We start from the raw sequence: 26,252 nt of genomic DNA on the forward strand, positions 1-26,252 counted from the left end.
TTGCTTCTGAAGTTTTATAGAATTATTTCTTCTAGATCTGCCCAGTCTTGGCGAACGCCAATGGTGTTCAAAACCTGTGATGAAACGCTTGGCTAGAAAATTAGGTCATGGCATACAAAACACACGAGTTTTGTTTAAAAATTTTCGGATACGTCGATATCATGTTTGTGAAAATAGTTTCCGCTAATATATTTTAAATGATTAAAATTTAATGTTTTTTCAAATGCATCCTTGAAAAATGAAAGGTTTCTCCTTTTTGTGGATTATTTTAATGCTTTGTTATCCCACAGGAATAGATTAGAATTAAAAAATTCGAATTCAAAAATGGATTTTTAAAGAAGCCATTGTTTGCATTTTTACTTTAAAGTGAGTTCATATTTTACATTAATATTTGTTTTTACTATTATTGTTTTCTCATTATCAGTAATATTATATCTGTTATTGGACATTATTATCTGTGATACTGGGATAAAAAAAATTGACATGACTTAATATCTAGGTTTGAATATAAATTCAAATCTTTTTTTGCATTAACCATTTTCGAGGGTGACTAATTAATGTATGTAAATCTAAACAGAATCGTGACGCAAAAGCTTTAATGTGTATGCAAGGTAATCAAAGTAACGAATATTTGCCACCTGATTACTAAAAAGCTATTTAATTAAATATGATTATATTCGAATTCTAATTAAAGATGCGAAAAAATGTAATTCTATTCGTAGAATGTTTTTTTGAAAATATATGAATCGAAACGAGAACCTTAAAGTTTCAATTGTTAATTTAATTGTTTTAATGCCTAAAAACGAAATTTTTTTCTTCCTAGCTTTTTAAAAAAAAAAATTTCTATTCTAAATTTAATTCCAGAGATTATTAATGATTCGAAATATATATTTGTAATATTTGACGTAATTTAACTCAACAAACAATGCTTTTAACTCTTTCTGTGATTTTTTTAAACCCCATTGTACAATATTAAAATATAAAAGATTGCTTCATTTAAAAATACTTTAACAACTTAATTTTTCCTCAATCATTAAGAAAAAAATCTAAATTTTTTACAATATATCAGTATTTAATTATACAATATATTCAATATTACTGTATTTTAATATTACTTATTCAGAATTTAATAAATTTTTCTAGTAATACCGAATTTTAAGGTATGAACAGAAAGCTTCAAATAATTCTGTATCAAAGGAAATCCAATCTGGATTATTACAATTATAGAAATAATTCATATAAACATATAATTATACTTGAGGATATATTACATATATTATAAACATCTAAACATATTTGGATATTTAAAATGTAAATCTTGGGGACAAAAACTATGATGATTTATTTAAATCGGAGAAAATATAATCTTCAACTTTATATTCGCTTTTATGCACTCGTTCAAATAATTCTAATGTATTATAAATACTGCATATATTCATAATTAAAATTTTACAAACATACCACCTTTGTTAAATTTTTGCTTATTCGTATGTTTTATGAATGGCACAAATTTAATAAAATCATTAAACTCTGAAATTGAAATGAATATTTGGTGTAACAGTATAGGCGCAGTTTAGGGAAAAAATTTATACTTACAATTGTAAACTAAAAATGATAAGTCATGTGTATTTGAATTTTCATCAAAAATATTTTACGATAAGCCTTATAATTCTTTGTTTAAAAGGTGAAGCAATCAATAAATAAGCCTAACAAAATTTGATTTTTTTTAACTTCCTAATAAATTTCGTTATAAATTTGTATTTCAAGTTTAATTACGTTTAAAATTCAAATAAGATACAAAATTTTTCAAATGACACGTCCAACAACTCTGATATTAAAATGAAATACTACAAAAGTAACAATCACCATTGCCCTGAGAGGGTTAAGCATTTAGAGCAGTAACAACACGCTACTGTGTGAAAACTAAGTAGTAGTTCTAATTACGCAATTGCAGCATGTCATGCTTACGTTAAATAAGTTAATTTCCCCTAACATGAGGTGCGATCAATTTCAAGCATAAAAGTTATTTTATTAAAATGTACTTCTTGTAACTAACAGAACAGAAAAAGGTGTTGAAGGGCTGGATGTTAATATACTAGCAAATCAAAAAACGAAGCCATCAGAAATGAAATAGTGGAGGTAAATTTATTATTAGTGTTTTTGTACCGTTTTAATTTATAAAGCAATTTCAAGAAAAATTAAAAATCTATTTCTTCACAATATATATATGTTGTGCTAATGATAAGTGTGTTAGGGGCCGTTCAAAAAGTACGTACACAAAAATGGAGACATTTTAAACCCCTCCCCCCCCTTCGTACATTACCGTACATAAGGTCTTACTCCCCCCCCCTTGANTTTAGAGCAGTAACAACAAGCTACGGAGAGAAAACTAAGTAGTAGTTCTAATTGCACAATTGCAGCATGTCATGCTTACGTTAAATAAGTCAATTTCCCCTAACATGAGGTGCAATCAATTTCAAGCATAAAAGTTACTTTATAAAAATGTACGCTTTGTAACTAAATACGGAACAGAAAAAAGTGTTGAAGGGCTGGGTGTAATATATTGGCAAATCAAAAAACGAAGCCATCAAAAATGAATTAGTGGAAGTAAATTTATTATTAGAGTGTTTTTGTACCACTTTAATTTATAAAGCAATCTCAATAAAAATTGAAAATCTATTTCTCCACAATATATATATGTTGTGCTAATGATAACTGTGTTATACGCTTTTGCTTCTCCAAAAATTAACTAAAGACATGCGAATTTATCTCTTTATTTATTTTTTATCAACTGTAATAAAATTTCAAACGCAACAATGTAGACAAAAATACAAAACAAGTTTTTAAAAAAAATATAAATATATTTTAAAAATGTAAAGGACAAGGAGGGCCTTATAATGCTAAACCACATTTTCAAATTTCTCAGGTGACAGTTTTTGATAAAAGACACCGTATTTTGCATATAGACAAAAAGATATTTCTCAGACTTGTGCTGATAAGTCCTAAAACATAGCTGCCAAATTTTTATTTTATGTTTTTTTCGAGTAGTAACAAAATGATATTTATTGATCAATTTTTTGAGACTTTCTAAATGGTTTAAAGAAAAATAGGAATAACTGATAGATAAGCGATAAAGTGGCAAGAGCTAGCTAAACTAACCCTTTATCTGTATTTGACTAATATTATGTAATATGATATTTTGTGCACCCTGTTTTGACGTAATAATACTTGCCAATATATAGTTCCATTCCCTCTTGATCTTGACGTAACATTTTGTTAGATACGCTTTGACTGCGTCCCGCAGTGTACTTGATCGTAAAGACACGGTTCCCAGTAGAACGCCGAAGTCATGCATCACTGGTTGTGGTCAGTAAGTGGGTGGGTGACCATTTCGATCAGCCTGCGTAGGGACCGAGAGTGTGCGGTATCAGCCCTCTTTAAACTGTTTTACCGTAAAGTGCTCGATTTCACGTGTAGGTCGTCGGGCTACCAAAGCGGAGAAGCCATCCCTTCTGCTGAGGATCAAAATTGCAATGATATTTCTTCGGATCATCCTCATGGTTGTTTCCCAGACAGTCGCCAAAAGCCCATAGTGCAAATCTAGCTCGACGTAAATTAAATACCTACCTACGCCTTTGCAGCATGCTCATGCTAGCAAATAGCATTTAAACAGACATACTACCACTCAGGCCCGGAATAGCCTGGTCGGTAGGACGCTGGGCCCGTGTCCGAGAGTTCATGGGTTCGAACCCTGCCGGCCGAAGACTCAGTAAAGTGACTGATGCACGTTGAATCTGTCGACTCTCAAAGTCCTCCATGTTCCCATTACGAATCAATACCTCTGGGGGTACTGGATTGGAGATCGATCGTTCTCTGATTCAGGTCAAAATTACGATCTGTGGATGAATGAATGGATGTATAAATGAGTCCGCCATATAAACGGGTGTAACGTATGGGTGTGGCAGAAGTCGAATTCTTGGCCATAGATGGCGCCACTAGAAAGCAAGAACAATCGCACCCCCTCTGCCTAAACAGGCATACGTCAACAACCACTCTTCTTTGTTCAGACTAATTTTGCTGACTCATCAAGTCTTATAATTATTAAATAATAATTTACGAGTCTTAAGTTGCCCTTCCTCTACTGGCCGAACTCAAGTATCGAAGGGGTGGAGACTGGGAAGAAAATTCTAAATATGCTTTTAATCCTCTTTATTTAATTTTCGCAAATAAACTGATGATGCATTTTTGCTCCATTTGGCAGTATCTTCCGATACATGAAAAATACAAGACCGAAACCCAATCACAATTTTTGATATAATGCGTGTAGTATTTTAGATTCTCTATTAATTTTTTCTGACAAAATTATGGCAATACAGTTTTGCAATCAATAGTTTTGAATAGGTAGTTAAATAGTATGAAGTTGCCTGTTTTTAGATTTTTGATAAATATCTTTGTTTATATGCAATTAAAATTAAAAGAATTTTTTAGCATCATAAATCGGCTTTCATCAGTTTAAAATATAATAAAATTAAATTTTAAGAAAATATGAAAACAAAGAACCGTGTAATTTTGAAATGACTTATACTCAAGACTCCAAATCGTATCATTGCATTGTTTTTAAGGTTTGAGAAAAAATTCATAGGAGCTCTAAAAATTATCAAACGTCATTTCTCCATTTTAAGTAAAGCAGTATTTCCCAAAGTGTGGTACGCCTACCCCCAGGGGTGCGTGAACAGTTCAGCGAGGGTATACGTTCTTACGCAAAATATCTTACAACAAATTAAAATTTCAAACAAAGCTAGCCTTGAAAATTTACGATTACGTATTTTGTATTGGCTATTTTTTGCTGTGTTAACAGTTAATAATTAGTGGTGCCAACAGCTAGTTATGATTTTTAACTTTTGTGCAATTTTTTTATCACAGCAAAAACAATAACATCCTTCTCACTGATGCAAATAAACTTATTAACAAAACTTTGTACCAAAAAAAAAGAAAAATAAACATATTTTTAAAAAAAGTACATTCACTTTTTTATCAGTGGTACGAAAAATTCAGAAAGGGTACACAAAAGTCATAAGTTTGGGAAACACTGAAGTAAAGCGATGCCTTTATTTTCCACCTTTTCTAAAAGGTATTGTGTTGCCTAATAATACTATATCATCGAAAGTTTATTAAGTACAGAAAAAAATATTTAAAAAAAACTCGAATTAAAAATTTTACCTAAAATTCAAGATGGCGAGCGTAGAGGCCCCTTAACATGTTAGTTTTTATCACTTCATTTTTTAAAGCAATTCAAATATATAAACTTTTAAGATCCTTGTCCTTATAAAACATTTAAATCTTAAATTTCGGCTATGTAAGAGATTTTTAAAAAGTATATGTTCGAACCGAAAATAGTTGAAATTATTTCAAATAATTCTTTCCTTTTGTTCTTTTTTTTTTTCCTTTCAAATAAGAACCTTGAAATTCGAATTAAAAACTTTACCTAAAATTCAAGATGGCGAGCGTGGAGGCCTCTTAACATGTTAGTTTTTATCACTTCATTTTTTAACACAATTCAAATATATAAACTTTTAAGATCCTTGTCCTTATATGACATTTAAATCTTAATTTTCTGTTATGGAAGAGGTTTTTAAAAAGTATATGTTAGAACCGAAAATAGTCGAAATTATTTCAAATAATTCTTTCCTTTTGTTCTTTTTTTTCCTTTCAAATAAGAACCTTGAAATTCGAATTAAAAACTTTACCTAAAATTCAAGATGGCGAGCGTAGAGGCCCCTTAACATGTTAGTTTTTATCACTTCATTTTTTAACACAATTCAAATATATAAACTTTTAAGATCCTTGTCCTAATATAACATTTAAATCTTAAATTTCTGCTATGTAAGAGGTTTTTAAAAAGTATATGTTCGAACCGAAAATAGTCAAAATCATTTCAAATTCTTTCCTTTTGTTCTTTTTTTTTTTCAAATAAGAGCCTTATTTGATAATAAGGTGTAGAAATAATATACCATTGTTCCAATCTAGATAATATCTCTCCAAAAGAAAAGTGTTTTCATCGTTCAGCTGTTTCTCATTGTTTAAGTGAAAATATTTTTCTAGTGAAAGCTCCAATTTTCGTACTTTGACACGTACCAGCTGCACTTACTAGAATGAGGTTCATTTAAGGTTTTTATTTCCTAATGTAAATGCATAAGAAAATATTGCATCCTATTTTCTTTTTAAAGCAACATAAAGTTAGATCTAAACATCTGCGTGACTTACTCTATTGCAGTAGAATAATTCATTTACTAAACATTTGCTTGTTGTTCATTATTTTATTTTAAAATAAAAATTAGAAATTAAAAAGCAAATTCAAAAAATTTCGTTCGCAAATATCTTCCAGACTCTATTACCAAATTTCTTTGCCTATTCAGGGGTCTGTTCAGACCAAATTTACTACCGTTTAGCGGTACCTTCACAAATTCAACTTTAGGGAAAACGGTAGTTTCACAAAATACTTTTTCTTAAAATTTCATTTTGTATCTCGTAGGAAACGGTAAATCCATATTTTTACCATATTTTTGTGTAATATTTTGTGATTTTTTAATTTTCGCAAATTATGTCTAAATTTTCCCAAAATACCTCTCAGAAAAACCTAGACAGATCCCTGCGTACTGTTTTATTTAAAAGAAACATTGAAAAATTCGAAAACTTTTTCAAATATCATCCGACCATATAAATCTTCCTTAATTATTACTTTAACAGCTTCCTGATGTTCCATGGCTTTAATTCAAAGCATAAATTAGAAAATTAGAAAATTACTTCAAAAAGTTTCGCTCATAAATATCTTTCATAATTTATTACCCAAAGTATTTTTTGTTTATTGTTTTATTTTTAAAAAAAATAAAAATTTGAAAACTATTCCAAAAATCCTCCATTTACATAAATCTTCTACAATTTGTTACTTTTAAAGTTTCGTATAGATTTTTATTACTTTAAATCAAAGCATAAGTTGAATAGTTTCAAAAATAATTCAAAACTTACAAAATATTCTATTTCTCCACAATTATAACTCACACTTTCGAGTTTGCATTTATAGAAATCTTCCAGAATATATTACCTGAAGAGTTCCTCGTGATTCATTATTTTATTTCAAACTATAAATTTAAAAATTTTAAAACTATTCCAAATATCCTCCATTTACATATATCTTCCACAATTATTATTTTAACAATTTCTTAAATGTTGATTACTTTAATTAAAAGAATAGATGAAAAAATTATTAAAAATATCCATTCATAAATATTTCCAGAATTTATTACTTCTTCTTTATTACTTTTATCCTTGCTGTTTGTTTTATTTCAAACATAAATTGAAAAATTAGAAAACTATTCTAAATATCCTCCAACTATGTAAATTTTTGAAAATTATTACTTTAATAGTTTCTTGATTTTTCATTACCTTAATTCAAAGCAGAAGTTAAAAAATTACAAAAACAATTCAAAATTCCAAAAATCCTCCATTTTTTTTAAAAATTAACTCCCACATTCTTATTTGGATTTATGGAAATCTTTTACAATTTATTAATTTAGCAGTTTTTTGTTGTTCATTATTTCATTTCAAAATATGAATTAGAAAATTATTTCACAAATCCTCCATTTATAGAAATCTTCCACGATTTATGACCTAAATAGTTTTGTTACTTTTGCTTGTTACTTTGTCGTTACTTACTAGTTGCTTGCTACTTTTTACCAAGACAAAGAGGGAAAAATTAGAGAACTAGTATAAAAATCTTTTAGTTATAGAAATCTTCCATAATTTATAACTTAACAGATTTTTGTTGCTAATTACTTTCTTCCAAAAAAAAAGAGGCTAAGATTAGAAAACTAGTCCAAAAATCCTCCAATTATAGAAATCTTCCACAATTTATAACCCAAAAAAGTTTCTCGTTGCTTTGTCACTTTGCTTCACAGCAAAAAAGGAAAATTTAGAAAATTAATCCCGAAATCCCTTTTTTTTTTTTTTTTTTTTTTTTTTTTTTTTTTNTTTTTTTTTTTTATCTTAGAATCTTGACACTATTTTTGGGTTGCAGCAAATGATAACATGGCAACACTCAGTAAACTGTGCAACATTTGTCGGCAATAATATCGTACTCATAAACTAAATATGAATAACATAATTTTCTAGGGACAACAATAATGACATAAACGAAACTATGCACACACTAAAAACAAGTTAACTAATTAAGAGCCATTATTTTGAAAATCAGACAAAAGTCTAAAATTTTAACTGTAGTATTTTTTTTTATTGGGTTAATTTTTTTTTGTTTCACATTGAAGTTGTTCATGAAAATAAATATTGTGCAAGTTCTAGCTCCTTAACACGTTCACGCCGGGGTGACCCACCGGTGGGTCACGCTAGATTGTCTCATCGGGTGGAGCACCGAAGTAAAAACTGGTAACAAATAAATTTCATTTTTTAGTTTTTTTTTTCGGAAATAATAAAAATCCATAACTACCAATTGTTTTTAACGGATGCAAATGCAATTTTTATATTGAATTGCTTCTTCGCCGTGATAAATTTCCTTACGGTGAATCGTTATTGTTGAGAATAGATTAACTCCTCCCGAATATTATCTAATATTGAAATAGTTCTTCTACCAGTATTTTCTCTTTTCCGTCCCGCTTTCAGGCGCAACACCCGGCGTGAACGTGTTGGAAAACGACCCACATGTTCTTGCCTGATAGTTTTTCCAATTAATTTAATTCAATTGTGATTAATAACAGACAATGATTGCTAAAAAATTATATTTTCCCTATCGCAGAAAGTAAAATCAAATGTGAACCTACTTTTTTCACCAAGAAATTAATTTCAATACTACTAATAAATCATAGTCATATAATTTAAAGTACCAAATGATCCTATTTTTACTTTGCTAATTTCCCATTGTATACAATCAACATATCCTACAAAAGAGAGGGCCTCCACTAGGATTAATTTAGTAGTCCGAATTGAATCACACGATGCAATAAGAAAAATAATATTAAAAATTGGAAACAAAAATGGTAATTTGTAAAGGACTAAAACACTTTAAAATAACGAAAACTATATCAACTATAATTTACTTGTTCAATTGAATGAATTTCTCTTTTTAGTAAATAAAAAATTAACTATTTTCAATTTAAGCAAAACTTATTTGGTCTCAGAAATATACTAATTTAGTAAAATTCAGAAGAAAATCCTCATCACTGAATTTCTATCAAAATTCTTAAATACCCGAACATTTTAATATTTTGGGTATTTATGTGAGTATCAATTATAAAAATTCGTATAATTTACATTGGTAAAAGGAATACCGAAAAAGTGATTAAGAGTCAAGATTTTGAAGAAAATCCATATTCGTTCGTAAAAAATTACTAAATTAGTATTTAATTACTCGAAAAATAATTACAAACCAAAAGAAATTAAGGTGTTCTGTTCGTTTTCAGTTCACTTGCAAATGATCATAATTCTACTTCTAATAGTTTTCGCAAAACTATATGACGAGGCATAAATAAATTGACACAAAATAATTCAAAAAATAACGTTTCATATACATCTTCTAACATCGAGAAATCTATAAATTTAAAATGTTACAATCAAAAAAATTTAAAAATTTACATCTCTTACTACCACTTTTTTAAATAATTTTTTTAATTGAATTTAGTAACTGTATTTTTAGGACAACGATAATGTATCTCACAATCCAAATGAATAGTTAAAGTGCAAGTCGCTCGCTCACGAGATTGGCTTGCATGCTATCCAAAACAGGCAGGTTCAGGAAGCTTTGTTGTTCATGAACTAAATGTTTGAATTGTCACTAGTAATTAAATTAAAATAATATGATTTATTAAATTTAAATGTTACTATTAAAAATATTCAAAAATTTACATCTCTTACTACCACTTTTTTAAATCATTTTTTTTAATTAAATATAGTAACTGTATTTTGGTAATTGTGTGATGAACTAGAGATGGGCAAAACTGCTACTTTTCAGTCACTGTTACTTCTGCTACTGGGATCCAAAAGTAACAGTGACAAATAGCAGTGACTGTTATTATTTCGATATATAATTAATCGATATTTTATATCGATTAATCGTTTTTATATATCAAAACTTTGTAAAAATTAATCGATTAAATATTTTAATTAATAATCGATATGATTAGTTTTTAGTTAATTTAATCGATATAATATTTTTGTTGNAATTTTTCAGAGTGGAGCAGCTTGAATTTAGAAGCGACGAAAATGCTTCCATTCGCAGGGTACGAGCTGGAGCATCGGCCGGCAATATTCACTGGTATTTCAGTATGTTTTTTGGAGCAGTGAATATACCTGTGGCATTTGGAACAGCTAGAGTAGCAGTGAAATTTGTCACAGTGACAGTAGCAGTGAAATTTGTCACTGTGACAGTAGCAGTGAAATCTGTCACAGTAACAGTAGCAGTGATTTTTGTCACAGTCACAGTAGCAGTGATTTTTGTCACAGTGACAGTAACAGTGACTTGTCACAGTGACTGCTCCAGTCACTGTGACAACTTTTTGGTTGGAACAGGCTGTCACAGTGACTGCTCCAGTCACTGTGACAAGTCACTGTTACGTTACTTTCGACTCATCTCTATGATGAACTACATCTATAGGAATCTCACTAATTAAAGTGCAAGTCGCTCGGTTACGGGATCGGCTAGCATGGTATCCAAACCAGGCAGGTTTAGGAAGCTTTAATAATGTCTTTGTAAAGGCAATGATGCTGTGAAACTTATGAATAAGCTTTCTTTTAAATAGCTTTTAATTATGATAAAAATGCTTTGCAAAGAGCAGACGAGGAGGGTGTGATTTAAATATACAAGCTATCGGGTCTCAATCTCTTAATTCAGAAATTATATATTAAAAAAAAGTACGGAAGAGAACACTGTTTAAGTTTGACATGGAAAGTAGGCGTTACTTCTCATCAATGACCCGCCCACAACACGAATTTAGCATTGAGTAGAAAGAAGGCGTTACTTTCTATCGTAAACCCTGCCCGTACCCACTGATAGGACATTAAAAATGATCTCCATGGGGAAAAAAATTACAATTGATTTAAAAGGAATTTTACAAGCGCATGTGGTTTAACAAATGCATACGTAATGAATGACCTATTACACAGTTAAGAGCTAATATGAGACAAAAGTATCAACATTTTCACCTGCTTAAAGTCGGGGAAAAATTGTCTTCATTTTATTTCGTCTGTTGTAAAAGAAACGATTGAAAAAATTTGAATTCGAAATAAAATTTTATGATGATTGTTCAAAATAAAATTTTCACCTTCAAATCAAAGAGTCAATGCTGCATTCTATTAAATTCAGAGTAAAAAAATTTAAAGATAATCATTAAATTGGTTAGTTGACAAAAGAGAAACTTTTCTCTCGCGTAGAATAAAAAAAAGTTCTTTTTTTATATATAAAAAAAAAGTTCTTTTTTTTTATGTATACTTATTTCTGTAAATGTGACATTTATAAACCTCGAAAATTTTCTATAATTAGCCTAACTGCAGTTAAATTCATATGTGAAACTAAAAATATTCATTAATATTTTTGATTTTTTTTTTTTTTTTCAAAATATAAATGGAAGGAAAATTGAACTGCATTGAAATCTAAACTTCAGATCAGTTCACAACGTTTGCTGAAAAAGAAATACCTTCGTAATCAACCCAGTAACAAATGTTAAAATAATGCGTAGCATCGTAAAATATAAATAAAATGTTTCTTTCAACTCTTTCGGATGATTCCACGTANTGAAATCTAAACTTCAGATCAGTTTTCAACGTTTGCTGAAAAAGAAATACCTTCGTAATCAACCCAGTAACAAATGTTAAAATAATGCGTATCATCGTAAAATATGAATAAAATGTTTCTTAGAACTCTTTTAGATGATTCCGCGTACCATCCTCTTAAAAGTTCCATACTATAATTATTAATACTATTATTTATTTATTTATTTTCTTTTTTGCATGATTAAACTACTATTAAATAACAGAACAAACCTTGCAATAGAAACATCATTTACTGCAGAAAAACAAATTATTGAAATTCGAAAATTTGCTTAGCAGTGCGGAAAAAATTGGTACAGAAAAAAAATACCATGCTATTACTGTGCCACGTTATTTTATGCTCGGAAGTTGATAAAACTAGGAGGGCCATTCATTGGACAGAAAATGAGACAGAAAATATAAATAATATAAACGAGAGGAAACAAAATGCAGCCTATTATACCAAGAATGGATCTAAAACAAAAAATAAATGTTAAAGTAAAAATGTTTATTTCAGAATAGGAGTCTAGGCTACAAACGAGTTTATAGGACCTTAATAAAATATATTTATCGACTTCATTCAAATTGAAGGGCAGAGAAAATTAACGCATCTCGATTTATAAATCTTACTGCTTTACTGTATATTTTCAATTAAGACCTGCATACTACACTGTTAAAAATTACGAGCTACATTGCACCAAAAATTGGTATTCATTTGGTGGCTACATAAAAAGGAGCTCAATTTCACCATATTTTGGTATTTTCATTATCTCCAAATATAAATAGAAGTTTTCACTAAAAGTAGTTGCTTTGAAACAAAACACCGATTTTCATTCCTTCTTTCTTTTTTTCCTCCTTCCATAAAAGCAGAGGAAAATCACACCATTATTAGGTATTTTTAAAGCACTCAAATGCAGTCCAAGGGTTGCTATTTACCGTAACAGAACTATTTACCTGAAGGTTTTGTTATGACATCGAGAATGCATTCCACCAACCAAATTTAAGAAGGCAACATAAATGAACTTTACTTTAATTAATGCAAATAAAACATTTATCGACCTAAGTTGATACTTGAAACAGCATGCATCAGTCGTCCCTATATACCGAGTCCCCCTATAGTCCCTATAGTCCTATATACCGAGAGACCGACTAAGAAAACATGACGTAAGCAGATATCGTCAATTTTGTGTCTTATACCAAATTTTGGTGCAGTCAGTTGCACCATGGAAGTATTTCTGGATCAAACTTCACAGACTATTGTGTAACTAAAGTAAAATGATCTTTCACTTAACTAAACTTTGGGATAATGAGAAACTTTGCACCAAATACTGGTAGAAGATTTGCTGAATTCTTTTCTACAGTGTACTAATTTGTTGTAGAAGAAAAATATCATTCGAAATTATGCTACTGATATAAAGAAATGTTATCATCACTACTTGAAAACTATAACTAGATTAATATAAAACGAGTACAAATAAATTTAAAAAATACTGAGTTTTCTAAGGTTTTATTAATTTTTATTAAAAAGTAATTTATCGACTGTTCAATAAAAATAATTAATTAACAATCTCTCTCTTTATCCGTTCTTATAAAGATCTACATTTTATTCTTTCTTCGCACTCACCTGACTTAAGATCTAGCAAATGCTTAATATATAGGGCAGAAATATTTAAAAGACAGTCTACTCTTAAATGTTTTGATTAAACATTTACCCTCCGTCATAAACCTTTCGTCATCACTACAGTCAGATTAGGCTACAAGTAGCGGATTGGGCTACACGCTACTTTTTGGGCTACTTATTATTTTTCGAACGCTACAAATCTTTAAAAGGCACTACTTTTTTTCCTCACAGAAATGTATATATATTTTTTAAATTTTCCTCTTCCCATTATAAAATGATTCTGAAAGTTTGCAGTTTCTTTACCCTTTTTAAAAAGGACATTTTTTATAGTTGTTGAAAACGCTTTAACTTTAATTTTGGATTCTTGATTTGTTTTGCTGATGGAGTCTATAATCTTTCCATATCTATGTTTCAAATCGTAGACTCGTGAAATGGCGAAGATATATATGGAAAAATCACGGAGAGTATGATGGGGGAAATATCTTCACAATTATTAACTCCAACTATTATTAATCGTTTATCTTTTGGAAAAATAAAACTCGCTTTGAAACTCAGAAAAATTAAATCTAGAGTCATGAAACCTGCTGAATGAAACCTACCGCAAAAATCCCAAATTGTAGAGATGTAAAATCAGTGGCGATTTCTCTTAACAACAAAGTGGGACAATTTTTTACCTGATGGCATTCCTACAAATGGGATAGATTTCTGGTGCAAGGTCACAACAATTAAAAATGCAGGTGGTGATCTTGCTTTTAAGGAATTGTCTCAGTTTGGATTAAATATGTATAGTTTACCGATTAGCAATGCCATAGTTGAGAGAGTGTTTTCAAGGGTAACAACAACAAAAACCAAACTTTGAAACAGAATGGGACTTGAACTTTCATCATCAATTCTTTGAGTTAAAATGATGTTTGAAGATAGAAATATATGTTGCTATGATTTTATACCATCAGTTAAAATGCTCCAATTTAATTGATCGATTTATCGTGGGAAATCATCTACAGAGGAAAATGAATAGGTAGATCACATATTTTCGGTTATGCAATTCTAATATCTTGTACTACAATAATTTAGCATTTTTAGTGGGTTAACTTAGTCAAAAGAATAAGCTAATGTGTTAAGACGAATATTTCAAAAATTTCTGCAATTTTTTCCTTCTTTTCTAAATTAAATGTTACAGAAAAATATTTTTTTTTAAATAATTAATTACAAAATTTAAAAAAATACTTTGATTAATAGTATCTTTTTCTACAGAAGTACCTAGCTTTTTAATTAATAAAAAAAGATTACGAAAAAATAATATTTCTTATGCAAAACAAAGCATATTTTGATTCACAACCAGGATAGTAACTTTGATAGGAGATTGAAAAGTGGGGTTACTTTTTCAGACAGATTTTTACGCATAAAAAAGCTTGAAAAAAAGTGCTAACCAATATTATAATAATTTTAGTGTTTTTCATATAATGCGTTCTTTCAATTTAACCCTTTCAGCAAAACAAATCACAAATGAATTCGGGAGACTCCGCAAACTTGCTACGATACAACCCAAAATATAGCAGACGGCGCTGTTTTACAGAATTATAGCCAAATAAATTAGAACACTCAAAACATAGCTAACTTTACACTTTAATATACTTATCTCGTAACTGCTTTGGGTGTTTTTTTTTTTTTAATGTTTTAATGTTATACATTAAAAATTATGACTTAACACAAATACTGTAAAATGTTTTATAAAAAAATTACTGGTACAAATTTTTTCTTCTATTTATTGATTTAAAAATATATTTCAAATGGACCAAGATAAGAAAGAAAAAAAACTCGTTTCAGCAGTCTCACGCTTTTTTATAACATTATTTGTTGTGTAAAAAATAATTTTTAAAAAATGACTAAATTAATTTTACCAATTTTTTTTAAATGAAAACTGAGAACGACGAGAGGGATACAACGAGACCTGTCGGACATTTTGAAATTGAAATCAATTTGGCAAAACTACGTAGCTGCAGATAGTGGTTCATATGTTAATAACTATATATTTTTTTTATTATTTATAAACAAATTTCTTATTTCTGAAGTAATTATAAAAAAATGGAATTAAACTATTAATGAGCTAGACATATAAATATTAAAAGTAAATTGTTGAAATAATTTTAACTAAGTATAAGCTACAATTTTCAAAAAATCTACACAATCACTAAAATTTACATTTTTTCTGAAGATCAATTTTTAAAAAAATTTTCATTTTTATAACTTATAAAATTATTTAAACACTTTATTTACATTTTATTTAAATCAATCATATGCGTGATCAACAGGGGTGAAAGCGAGACGGAAACGAGGAAAGGCTGGTAGTAAAACCTNAAAAAATTTTTCATTTTTATAACTTATAAAAATATTTAAACACTTTATTTACATTTTATTTAAATCGATCATATGCGTGATCAAGCAAGTCTCTCTTTCATAGCTCACGGTATCGTGTATGAGAAGAGCTTTTCTGTCTCCAACGGCCCATGACCACACAGATTTGATCTCAATCTGGTACTCTCATATTACATCTCGTATTATTACGTATACATACAATGAGTAAAAAAATAAACGGTCCAGCATGAATTACTTTTCATCTAATGATTGGATCTTCGTGGTAGAGGTAGGCATCATTATAGTGTGTGGTATTATTATTACCCCTTGCTATTTCAAAAATAATATATAATTCCTTGATGACTTAGTATAAAAATATGTAATTTTTAGCAAAAACTTGACAAATTTTTTACCAAAACTAGTGTCTTTATTGTCTTGTCAAAAAAACTAGTGTCTTGTCAAAATTAACTAGTGTCTTTCAGACCTCTCGAACTAATTTTTTTTCCTTTATAGACTAAGACAAAAAATGTATGCTATTTTTATAAAAATTTTTACAAGCTTTTTCCCAATTATAAGTTTTAAAGGTAGACTATAAAAGAAAGCTGTCACCTAACTAAGGCAAAAAGCAAAGTGATTTATATCCGAGATACCCCGCTTCAAGATATCAAAATGTCTTTGGAACTAGAAGAAGCACTGTTGCGTTTGACTGTTTTTGGAATTTCTTTGTCAATAAAGATGACACGATTCACTCCATCCATAAACAACTGTCTCACGATAAAAATGTAGTACCTGACCTTCCTCTCTGCTAATTATTTCCTGTCTGCTGCATACTATTATGCTAGAGAACAGTTAAAGATCAAAGTTGATACAAAAGTTAAAAGGGAATTTGATAAAACATTGAATTAAAAGAGAACAAAAGAAAATGTAATCACAAATCGCACAAAATTTTACTTTTTTTCTTACTTACATTTTATTAGACTAATAATATACTACACATAACATTTTATTTTTTATGAATTTTCAAAATATGCAATAATTTGTAATTTGAAAAATTAGTGTACCTTTTTTTTCAATTTTTGTATAAGTACGTAAGGACTTCAAAAACATTAATTTTCTAAATATCGAAACCGATGCATTAAAGTTAGTGGAAAAAAAATTCTGAACAATGAAGTTTTAATATATTAATTTTTGTCTTCGATAACCAGTAACCTTATCATTAATGAATGAGTGTCCGAGTTCTAACTAAGCACAAAAAAAATTCAACCTTTGCCCCCCCCCCCCCCAAAAGAATTTATTAATTTGTGAAAAAGTGACGATATTTTTAAAATGCTTAATGGAATACATTTTTTTGAATTAAATTGTTTTGTATTCATCAAAAATGTTGACGTTTTAAAATAGTAATATGATTTAGTTTTTCAAGCAATAAGTAGAATGAGTGTAAAAAAAATAAAAAGTAACATAGAAAAGAACCGCCATTTTTGTTTACTGATAAAATTTGTGTAGTGCGCAAAAAAGCACCTTAAATAACTTTTCACCATTCTAAGTCTCAATCTTAAAGGTTCGAGGGGGAATTAATTAATTAGGACTACCTAATTAATTAGGACTAATTAATAATGCAGGGATCAGAAGTCCGAATCCTTCGAAAAAAAGGTATGTTATTAAGAAATAGTACCTTTTTGTATCTGATTTCGTAACTCAAAATGTCGTCGCACTAATTAATTAGCATATTTGACCATTAAGATTGAGTCCGATCATTCGATCAAAAGTTATTGAGGGTGTTTCGTTTTTTTATTTTATTTTGAGCACTGTACATGGGTTATCATCATTAGATATTTTCAGTAATTATCAATGCAAAAAATATTTTAACTGAGGCATTTAGTTAAAATCGCGAATGAGCAAAATAATAATTGATAGACTTGAAAATTTTAATCAGCACAACTAAAAACACTTCAGGCGCTCAGTTGTGTCGATGCTATAAACAAGCTTCTTCAACAGCACAAAGGCTAAGAATGAAAGACAAAAAATAAAGCGAAAATATCAGTTTATTAAAGTCGACATAAAAAAAATAATGACCATGGGATTCCTCACAATAATATATGTAAGGAATTAACACCGCCATCACGGCCTCCAGCAACACTTTTAATCTCACTTTAATAATTTAATTTACACTATATAATCTTTTATTAGTCCTTTGCACTGCTTAGATTTTAAAAAGATTAGATTTCGATAATTTTTTTTTCTTCTGTTAATCAGCTAAATTGCTCTTACTTTAAAGGCACTTCAGGAAGTTTTCCTTCTTAAAGTCTAATACAGATAGATCAGTGACCACGAATGATTTTTACTTATTTTTAGGTCAGAGTTAGTTCATAACACTGCTAGTTTTTATTGCATACATATCATTTATGTTTAACGCAGTATAATTTCTGCCGGCTTTTGCATCATACTAGAAATCTACATTCATTGCTTACATTCTAGGATACTTACTAATCCACTGAAAGCTGTCGACTGACAAGTAGATAGTAATAAATTATTATCTAACTAATTATTATTCAATTATCTTCTAATTAATTATTATCTTACGTCAGTGCGAACTTTTGTAAAATGGAAAAACTACATGAACCATTAAACATCTTTGCCTGTTGATGAACCGTACCAACTGAATGTTCTTGACTTTTCCGTTTGTGTTTTCTATCTATGTTTCCTCTAAATGGGATACTACCGGTAAACATATAACAGTTGAAATAATAAAATGAAACGCAAAACATTTTACTGATTAATGTTTATCCTTTTCGTAACGAGTGCCGTATTTAGCGTTTCTAACGTTGCTTCCTAGTTTTCTGTTCAACTAGTTCACTGAGAGCATTACCTCATATCAACTCAACTCACGTACTAGTATTACCCTCCATTTCAGCACTCCAAATCAATTCTTTTCTATTGAATAATTCTATCAGTTTTATCAAACTGGATTTTATGAAACATTCGATAGTAAATAATCGTTAATTGTTTTCTTTAAAGTAGTGCAATTTTTCGTCTATGTGCGAATTTTTATAAACTAAAAAGACTATTTTGATTTTTAGGAAGAAAAGTCTATACTGTGTTAGAGAAAATGTGGCTGTTTTGGATCGTTTCCATTTTCTCCTCTGTAGTTTACATATGTTGTCAAGATGGGGCATTCGAACCTCCGGAGGATGACTGGGTTCCACCCTCAACAACCACAATCGCTCCAACTGAGCCACCCCATGTATTTTGTCCTACAGACATCTTAACAACTTATCCGTGCACTTGTGAAAAAGGAGGAACAGAAGGCCTCACACTACACTGCGAAAATGCCAACTTGGCGATGATGGCATTGGGCCTCGGCAATGTAAAAGGTAAATTGATCAACAGTCTTTTAATGACAAGAAATTACGTGAGAAGGTTAAAAGGAAGTGTTCTTCACAATATTACCATTTCAAATTTAGAAGTCAGTTATAATAAGATCGAGGACATAGACGGCGATGTTTTTGATACACTTGGAGAAAGTCTTGTAACATTAAATTTGGAAGGAAACAATTTAAAAAATGTTCCATCCGCGATAAACAAACTATCGAAGTTACAATACTTGAATCTTGCCAACAACCAACTTACTGTACTACCAGCAAATGCTTTTAGTGGCCTCCCTAGTGTCAAAGAATTGAGATTAGATGGTAACAAAATCAATAAAATATTTCCTGGTGCTTTTAATAACATTCTGAGATCATTGGACAAGCTTCATTTGCAGCATAATAAGATTCAGAAATTTGAGAGAAATGTTTTCAAACAAATGGTAAAACTTAAATACCTGGACATATCATATAATGATTTCAGCAAATTCGCCAAAACAGATTTTACAGATCTCACTTTTCTGTGGTTTCTTAATGTTTCAAATAACCACTTGAATGAATTTCCCCGTTCAGCTTTAACAAGAAATGCTCAGCTAAGAGTTCTTAATGCTTCCAACAATAATTTGAAGGAGATTGACGCTTATTTGCTGAGAGGTTTGCGGTTGCTTCGAGATTTATATTTAGCTGGCAATAAGATTAAAACTATTGCTCAAAGAGCTTTAATTACGCCTACTCGTTTAAGAACTCTAGATTTGGCTAGAAATTCGATGCAAGATATTGGATACGAGATGTTTAAAGACATGAACTGGCTAGAAAGGTTGGATCTAAGTTATAATAAAATATCGAGAATAGCAAGTAACAGTTTCATTAGGATGTTTCAAGTTGTAGTCGATTTAAGTCATAACAACATTAGTTTTATAGGGAAGGGTGCATTCGTTGAAATGTCTAATGTTACTGTTTTTGATTTATCTTATAATTCTATTTCAGAAATTGCTCCAGAAACGTTCCAAAACAGTGACGTCAATGAGTTGCGCCTAGATTACAATAACATAACAGATCTATCCAAAGTCCTCATAACGAATTTAACCGGAATAAAAATTTTCAACGTCACTCACAACAAAATCGATAAAATAGACAGGAAATCGTTTTCAAAGAAGAAACTTTACGAACTCCACACCATAGATCTTAGTTACAATAATATCACAGAAGTTAGTGGTAATGCATTCGAAAAGTTTGGCAGCATACGAAATATTATAATGCATCATAATAAAATACGAAAAATAGGATATGGTAGTTTTGGTACAATATCGACATTGCTTGAAATCGACATCAGCCATAATAATATTTCGGAAGTGACGTCAGGAGGCTTTACAAGCTTAGTATCATTGCGCATGTTGTATATCAATGATAACTTCCTCAGAACGATGTTCGTTGTTCCCATAGCCCTAAATGAAGTGCATATTGAAAATAACACTATTACAAGGATACCTCCTGGCATATTCCCTGCTATGAATTCATTATTACATCTATATTTAGATTACAACAACATAACTCGACTAGAAAGAGGTTCTTTTCGCGGATTACTGACACTGAGGACACTATCCTTAGGGTACAACAATATATCCGAAATTCCATGGGAATCTTTGGAGGATATGAGTTCCCTTCAGTATCTCTATCTGCATGGTAACCATATCACCAGGCTTAATAGAAAAGCGTTCGGAAATTTACCCGTTGTCTTCGAAGTCCGTTTGGATTTTAACAACCTCCAAAACGTGAGTTCTTACGCTTTTGAAGGCATGCTGCAATTGATATCGTTAAACATGAGCTATAATAATATTTCATCAATTCCACCGTCTGCCTTCACGAAGCTTGTGTCACTGCAGAAGTTGGATATCTCGCACAATCGTGTGTCGTCTCTCGAAAATAAAACAAACGGTATTCTGGAAGATTTGTTATCTCTCGAAGTCTTTAATGCTTCGTACAATCACTTGTCATTCATATCAGACAGGTCCTTTCCCAAATCTCCATGGATTCCTTACAAAATCAAACACATAGACCTGAGTCACAACTTTATCCCCGTTATAACGAAGACTTTTGATGATGGCATGACCAAAGTCGAAGTTCTTAAGTTGCAGAATAATATACTAAATGAGATAAGGCCGGAAGTACTTTCGAATCTCACATATCTCCGTCATCTCGACCTGTCCGGCAACGAACTTCCGAAGTTACCGAAAGGAACATTTGGACTTAATCTAAAGGATCTGGAAGAGTTGAATCTTAGTAATAATCGATTAGGATCCATAGATGTTGAGGAAGTTTTGTCCATGAAGAAATTGCAATTATTGGATCTGAGAGAAAACCGCTTTGCGACTTTTTATGAAGAGCTTATTCCTCTGATGAAAGAAAATTTCACTCTCCTGTTTAAAGGTAATTGTTTCATTTTACTAAGATTTCTTATATTATGCAATAATTTAAGAATACTAGCTTGATTTTATTCAGGGTTTAATTTGTAGTTTTCATCTACATATAAAAATCTTATGATGCTGTCACAATTTTCCTCTGTTATCGGTATATTTTTGCTTGCCGGAAAATCTACAGTAAAGTATTTTTCGTCAAATGTTCTTATCTTACTCCACTTTTATTGCGTTATAGATTTTGATTATTTTCTAAATTAAGGGTTTAAAACTAAAACAGTGGTTACTTTATATCGTGATTGTACGATATTACTTTCTCATGCTACATTTTGAAATAAACTTATTTGAAACAGTGTTTAAACTTATTAACAGTTTTACAATAATTGTTTTTTGGTGTAAATAACATTAATATATTATTATTGCTAAAAAGATTCATTAAATGATTTAGAACTAAACTATCAATTTCATGACCACTGTGATGTATGCACAAATTGTAGTTAATATATCAGCCGGTTTGTTAAGCAAAAATATTAAATTACGGTAGTGAACTCTCCAAATTTATCGCAGTTAACTTTATTAAATATAAACTTTATTAAAAAATATTTAAAAAATTTAAATTTTAAGAAATTTAAATATTTTTAAAATTTTTAAGAATCATTAACCAAAATTATTTAAATTTATTAATAGTTCTTAACGGAATCATAAGGGGAATAGAACAATACAAAATCTTTTATACTATTTACCCGTCAAATTTGACTGCTGAAAATAAACATTTAATTTTAAAAAAATAAACGTTGCACTCGGGAAGTAATGCCACAAGTGAACAGAAGCAAACAGAATATATTTTAAGTGAATAATTTCAACTTTCTAAAAAAGAAATCTTTTTTAGACAAAGAAATAACAATTATAGCATAGGATGCTACTTTTGATGCATCCGGCATCTTACTCTTCATTTAATCTAATTTAAACCTATGTTTATTTTCATTCCATACTGTATACAGGTGGTCTGTTTATACGGTCCAAATTGTTGGACCGGCGCTGATTGAAATTGATGGAAACTTGTTTTGCTTGGAGCTTGGATCGCGTAAACGATCATTTAAGGTAGTTTTTCGAAGGCTCTGTAGTCGCATAAGTTAAGAGATTTAATCTATTGGCATAAGGATTTAATCTATTACAGCAACAAAAATTTTTATAATTCACCTACTCTAATTTGTGGGGATTTTAATGCTCATCATGACTTCTGGGGATATAACAACAGTGATGCCAGGGGCGATGCTTTACTGGATTTCATAACATCTAATGATTTGAAAATTCTTAATACCCAGCCCGCGACACCGACATTTGTAACCTCCTTAACTTCATCATTTCCTGATCTTACTTTAACAAATAATCCAGATGTTTTAACATCCACAACATGGAATGTAATGGATATAAACAGTAATTCTGACCATATGTACATATTAATCCAAGTAAATAACACATTCTCTTTTTCCTCATTCACGCGATTCAAAACGAAATACGGAAATCACAATAAGTTCAGAAAAGTTTTTTCTACTTTTAACCTAGACCTAATAGATGATTTAAATACAATACAAAATCATTCAGAACTAAACAATTTTACGAANACAGAATATCTTTTAAGTAAATAATTTCAACTTTCTTAAAAAAAAAATAAATAAATAAATAAAAAACCCTTTTTAGACTAAGAAATAACAACTAAAGCGTAGGAGGATGCTATTTTTCATGCTTGCGGCATCTTACTCTCAATCTCCATTCAATCCAATTTAAACCTATGTTTGTTTTCATTCCATACTACATACTACATATTCCATACTATATACAGGTGGTCTGTTTATACGGTTCAAATTGGTCCCGCAGTGGACTGATCGTTAAGACACGGTTCCCAGCAGATCACCGAAGTCAAGCATCACTGGCTGCGGTCAGTGCGCGGGTGGGTGACCACTTAGATCAGTCTGCGTAGGGACCGAGGGTTCTAAGCATAATGTTCCTTTTTTTTTCAAAACCTATTTAGGCCTAATTGAATAGGCGAAGAACTATTTGACTCAACAAAATGTACTAACTATTGATTCTTGAATGTGTCAAACTTTCTTTACTTGGAATATATATTTATTTATATTTAATAACCGTTGTTGAACAGCCGACCCAATTTTATGGGCTTACGACTACTAACGTTAAACTCCGTAACCTTGTAATTTCGAACCCAATTCAGAAGGCCAGAGAACTCCTAGATCGAGTATAGGGAGAAATTTGCCTTCGCGGAGGACTTTTTAATGGAACTAACTCGCATTTGCGTTACATGGAGAGGAAAGCCGTATAAACCTCCCATAGTTAGCCTGACGACAAGGAGACTCTAACCCATTAATTGTCTACGATGCGAGCTGGGTGCTGAATTCGCATCAACCAACCCTCGCTGGGATTCGAACCTAGGGTCACCTCATTGGAAGGCGAGTGCTTTATGCCCTGAGCCACCATGACTCGATATTACATATTAGTGTTATTTTCTAATAATATAGTAAAACTATTTTAATTTAGATATATTTTATAAAAATAAAAGCATTTCCACAACTGCCAGTTTGTCAGCCAGGTATGGAATATAAGTGAAAGATTCATCGAGACAAAACGGCATAATGACAGCATTGGTATTTGATTTTCACAAATAAACAGATGATATATATTTACCCTATTTGGCAGTATCTTTGGCAGGCCGTTACCTAATCACAATTTGAGAGCGATAAAGCGCGCTATATTTTAGATTCCGTAGTAATTTTTTCTGTCAACAGTTTTCAACAGTTTTAATCAACAGTTTTTGATAGTTGAAAAGTTAACAGTTGCCTGTTTTCAGGTTTTTGAGAAGTATCTTTGTTTTTTATGTAATTAACGTTAAAAGAATATTTTAGCGTCATCTAAATCAGTTTTCATATGTTTAAAGTTTAAAATGTAATAAAATTAGATTTTAAAAAATCTAAAAACCGAAGAAACCTGTAGTTTTAATGACTTACTCAAAACTACAGGTCGCATCATTTTATTAATTTGGAGTTTTGAGGAAAAGAGCATAGAAGCTCCAAAAATTACCAAGCGCCATTTCTCCTAATCTAACTAAGCGACCCTTTTATTTTCTACCTTTTTCGTAAGGTATTGTGTTGTCTAATAACACTATATCATCAAAACCTTAAATACAAAAAAAATATCGCGAAAACGCGAATAAAAAATTTACCCTAAAATCCAACATGTAGAGACCTCTTAACTATTGCGCAATCGTGACTCATCTACTTTATTACACTGAAGTATTGTTCTTTATGTTTCTGTATTGTTCTTATGTCCCGCTTCATTTTTCAGGAAATCCTTTGATTTGCAACTGCCACATACGTCCTCTACGTGTATGGATCAGTAACCAACCGGACATTTCCGCCTGGAACCCAGTAGCTTGCCATCAGCCACCGTGGCTCGAAGGAAGAGGAATACCAACATTAGATTTGGAAGAATTAAACTGTAAAGGAATGACGCAAAAAGCCGAATTGCCTGTGAAACCAGACATTAAGATAAGAGGCAGCGAGGTGCTGAAAGACCACGGATTACGAGTGGTGTGGTACGTTGCAACGAGAGAAGATGTGGCAGGATTCAAAGCCACTTTGCGAAACAAAACTGGAATCTTGGTGACTCAGCAAGAAATGTCCTACAACGACAGAGAATACGTGTTTAGAGATTTAGAGGCAGAAGAAAAATATGAACTATGCTTGACTGCAGTGGATTCATTAGGTTCTGAAAGGCAAGCATTTAAATCTCAATGTACTGAAGTAGGTCCAGTTGGATTGGCTCTGAGACACAACATTGAGAACTACTGTTTAATTTTGCCAATATGCATTGCAATGAGCTTGTTCCTAAAACGTTATCTGTGATATTTTTTAACATGTTTTTATTATAAACATTGAATTATTTTGTACACACATTTACTTTTTATGACGAAAATAATCAATAAAAATAATTATAATTACGTTGCATTTTGTTTTGCTGCTCAAAATCTATGAGATTTAAACATTTGAAACCGCGAAGTTGTGTAGAAAAATGTACATGCATCAAAAAGAAAAGGAAAAAATATCACCCAAAATAATTTTTGATCTAACGATCGGATCTTCATGTTCTAGAACTCAATGAGGTAAACACCTTGAAGGCTCGATGAGGTAACCACCTCAAATATATTAATCAGTGCAGACTATATTTTAAGTTGTGATATCCGGCACAAAAACGAACTTCAGATTTGTAAGTCCCTAAATATTAAAGGTAGCCAAGATCTGGGAGATGTCCAAATAATTTGGTCCGAATAGCGGTCCAAAGTTAATGTTAAGTTTACTTTTTGAGTACTTCACCATGTCTCTGGAACTTTTTTTGCGAATTGAAAAATTTTTGCACACAATTATAAAATTCGTTTATCTAAAGATAACTCAATGCAAGAAATAATTTTTAATAATTATTTATTACTTTATTTCCTAATAATGGTTGAAAAACTTTTAACTATATGCAATTTTTTACATCATTTTAAAGATAGTGATTTTATGTGGCAAAATACAAAATTTGAGCGAAATTGGTCAGAGAAATCTTAAAATTATATTTGTCTTATTTTTAAAATTAGATTTCTCAGGAACTATTTGACCGATTTCATACAAAGTTAGT

The 26,252-nt window shown here is 30.4% G+C and overlaps 1 protein-coding gene across 1 annotated transcript; it reads left to right on the forward strand.

Moving 5' to 3' along the window:
* LOC107439809 (chaoptin) lies at positions 1–25,575 on the forward strand. The gene is made up of 3 exons (XM_016052519.4): positions 1–366; positions 18,865–21,576; positions 24,921–25,575. Exons 2-3 carry the CDS (start codon positions 18,894–18,896, stop codon positions 25,478–25,480), a joined length of 3,243 nt encoding a protein of 1,080 aa, XP_015908005.2. The 5' UTR covers positions 1–366; positions 18,865–18,893; the 3' UTR covers positions 25,481–25,575.
* The last annotated feature ends 677 nt before the right edge of the window (positions 25,576–26,252 follow it).

Source organism: Parasteatoda tepidariorum, chromosome 7 (assembly GCF_043381705.1).
Source record: "Parasteatoda tepidariorum isolate YZ-2023 chromosome 7, CAS_Ptep_4.0, whole genome shotgun sequence".
Lineage (NCBI taxonomy): Eukaryota > Metazoa > Arthropoda > Arachnida > Araneae > Theridiidae > Parasteatoda > Parasteatoda tepidariorum.

What these genes read in the sequence shown, in the direction of transcription:
- LOC107439809 (XM_016052519.4), top strand. Translation starts at nt 18,894, where the DNA reads ATGTGGCTGTTTTGGATCGTTTCCATTTTCTCCTCTGTAGTTTACATA. An exon ending in TTTCACTCTCCTGTTTAAAG is followed by an intron (nt 21,577 to 24,920) that starts GTAATTGTTTCA and finishes TTCATTTTTCAG; the next exon opens with GAAATCCTTTGATTTGCAAC.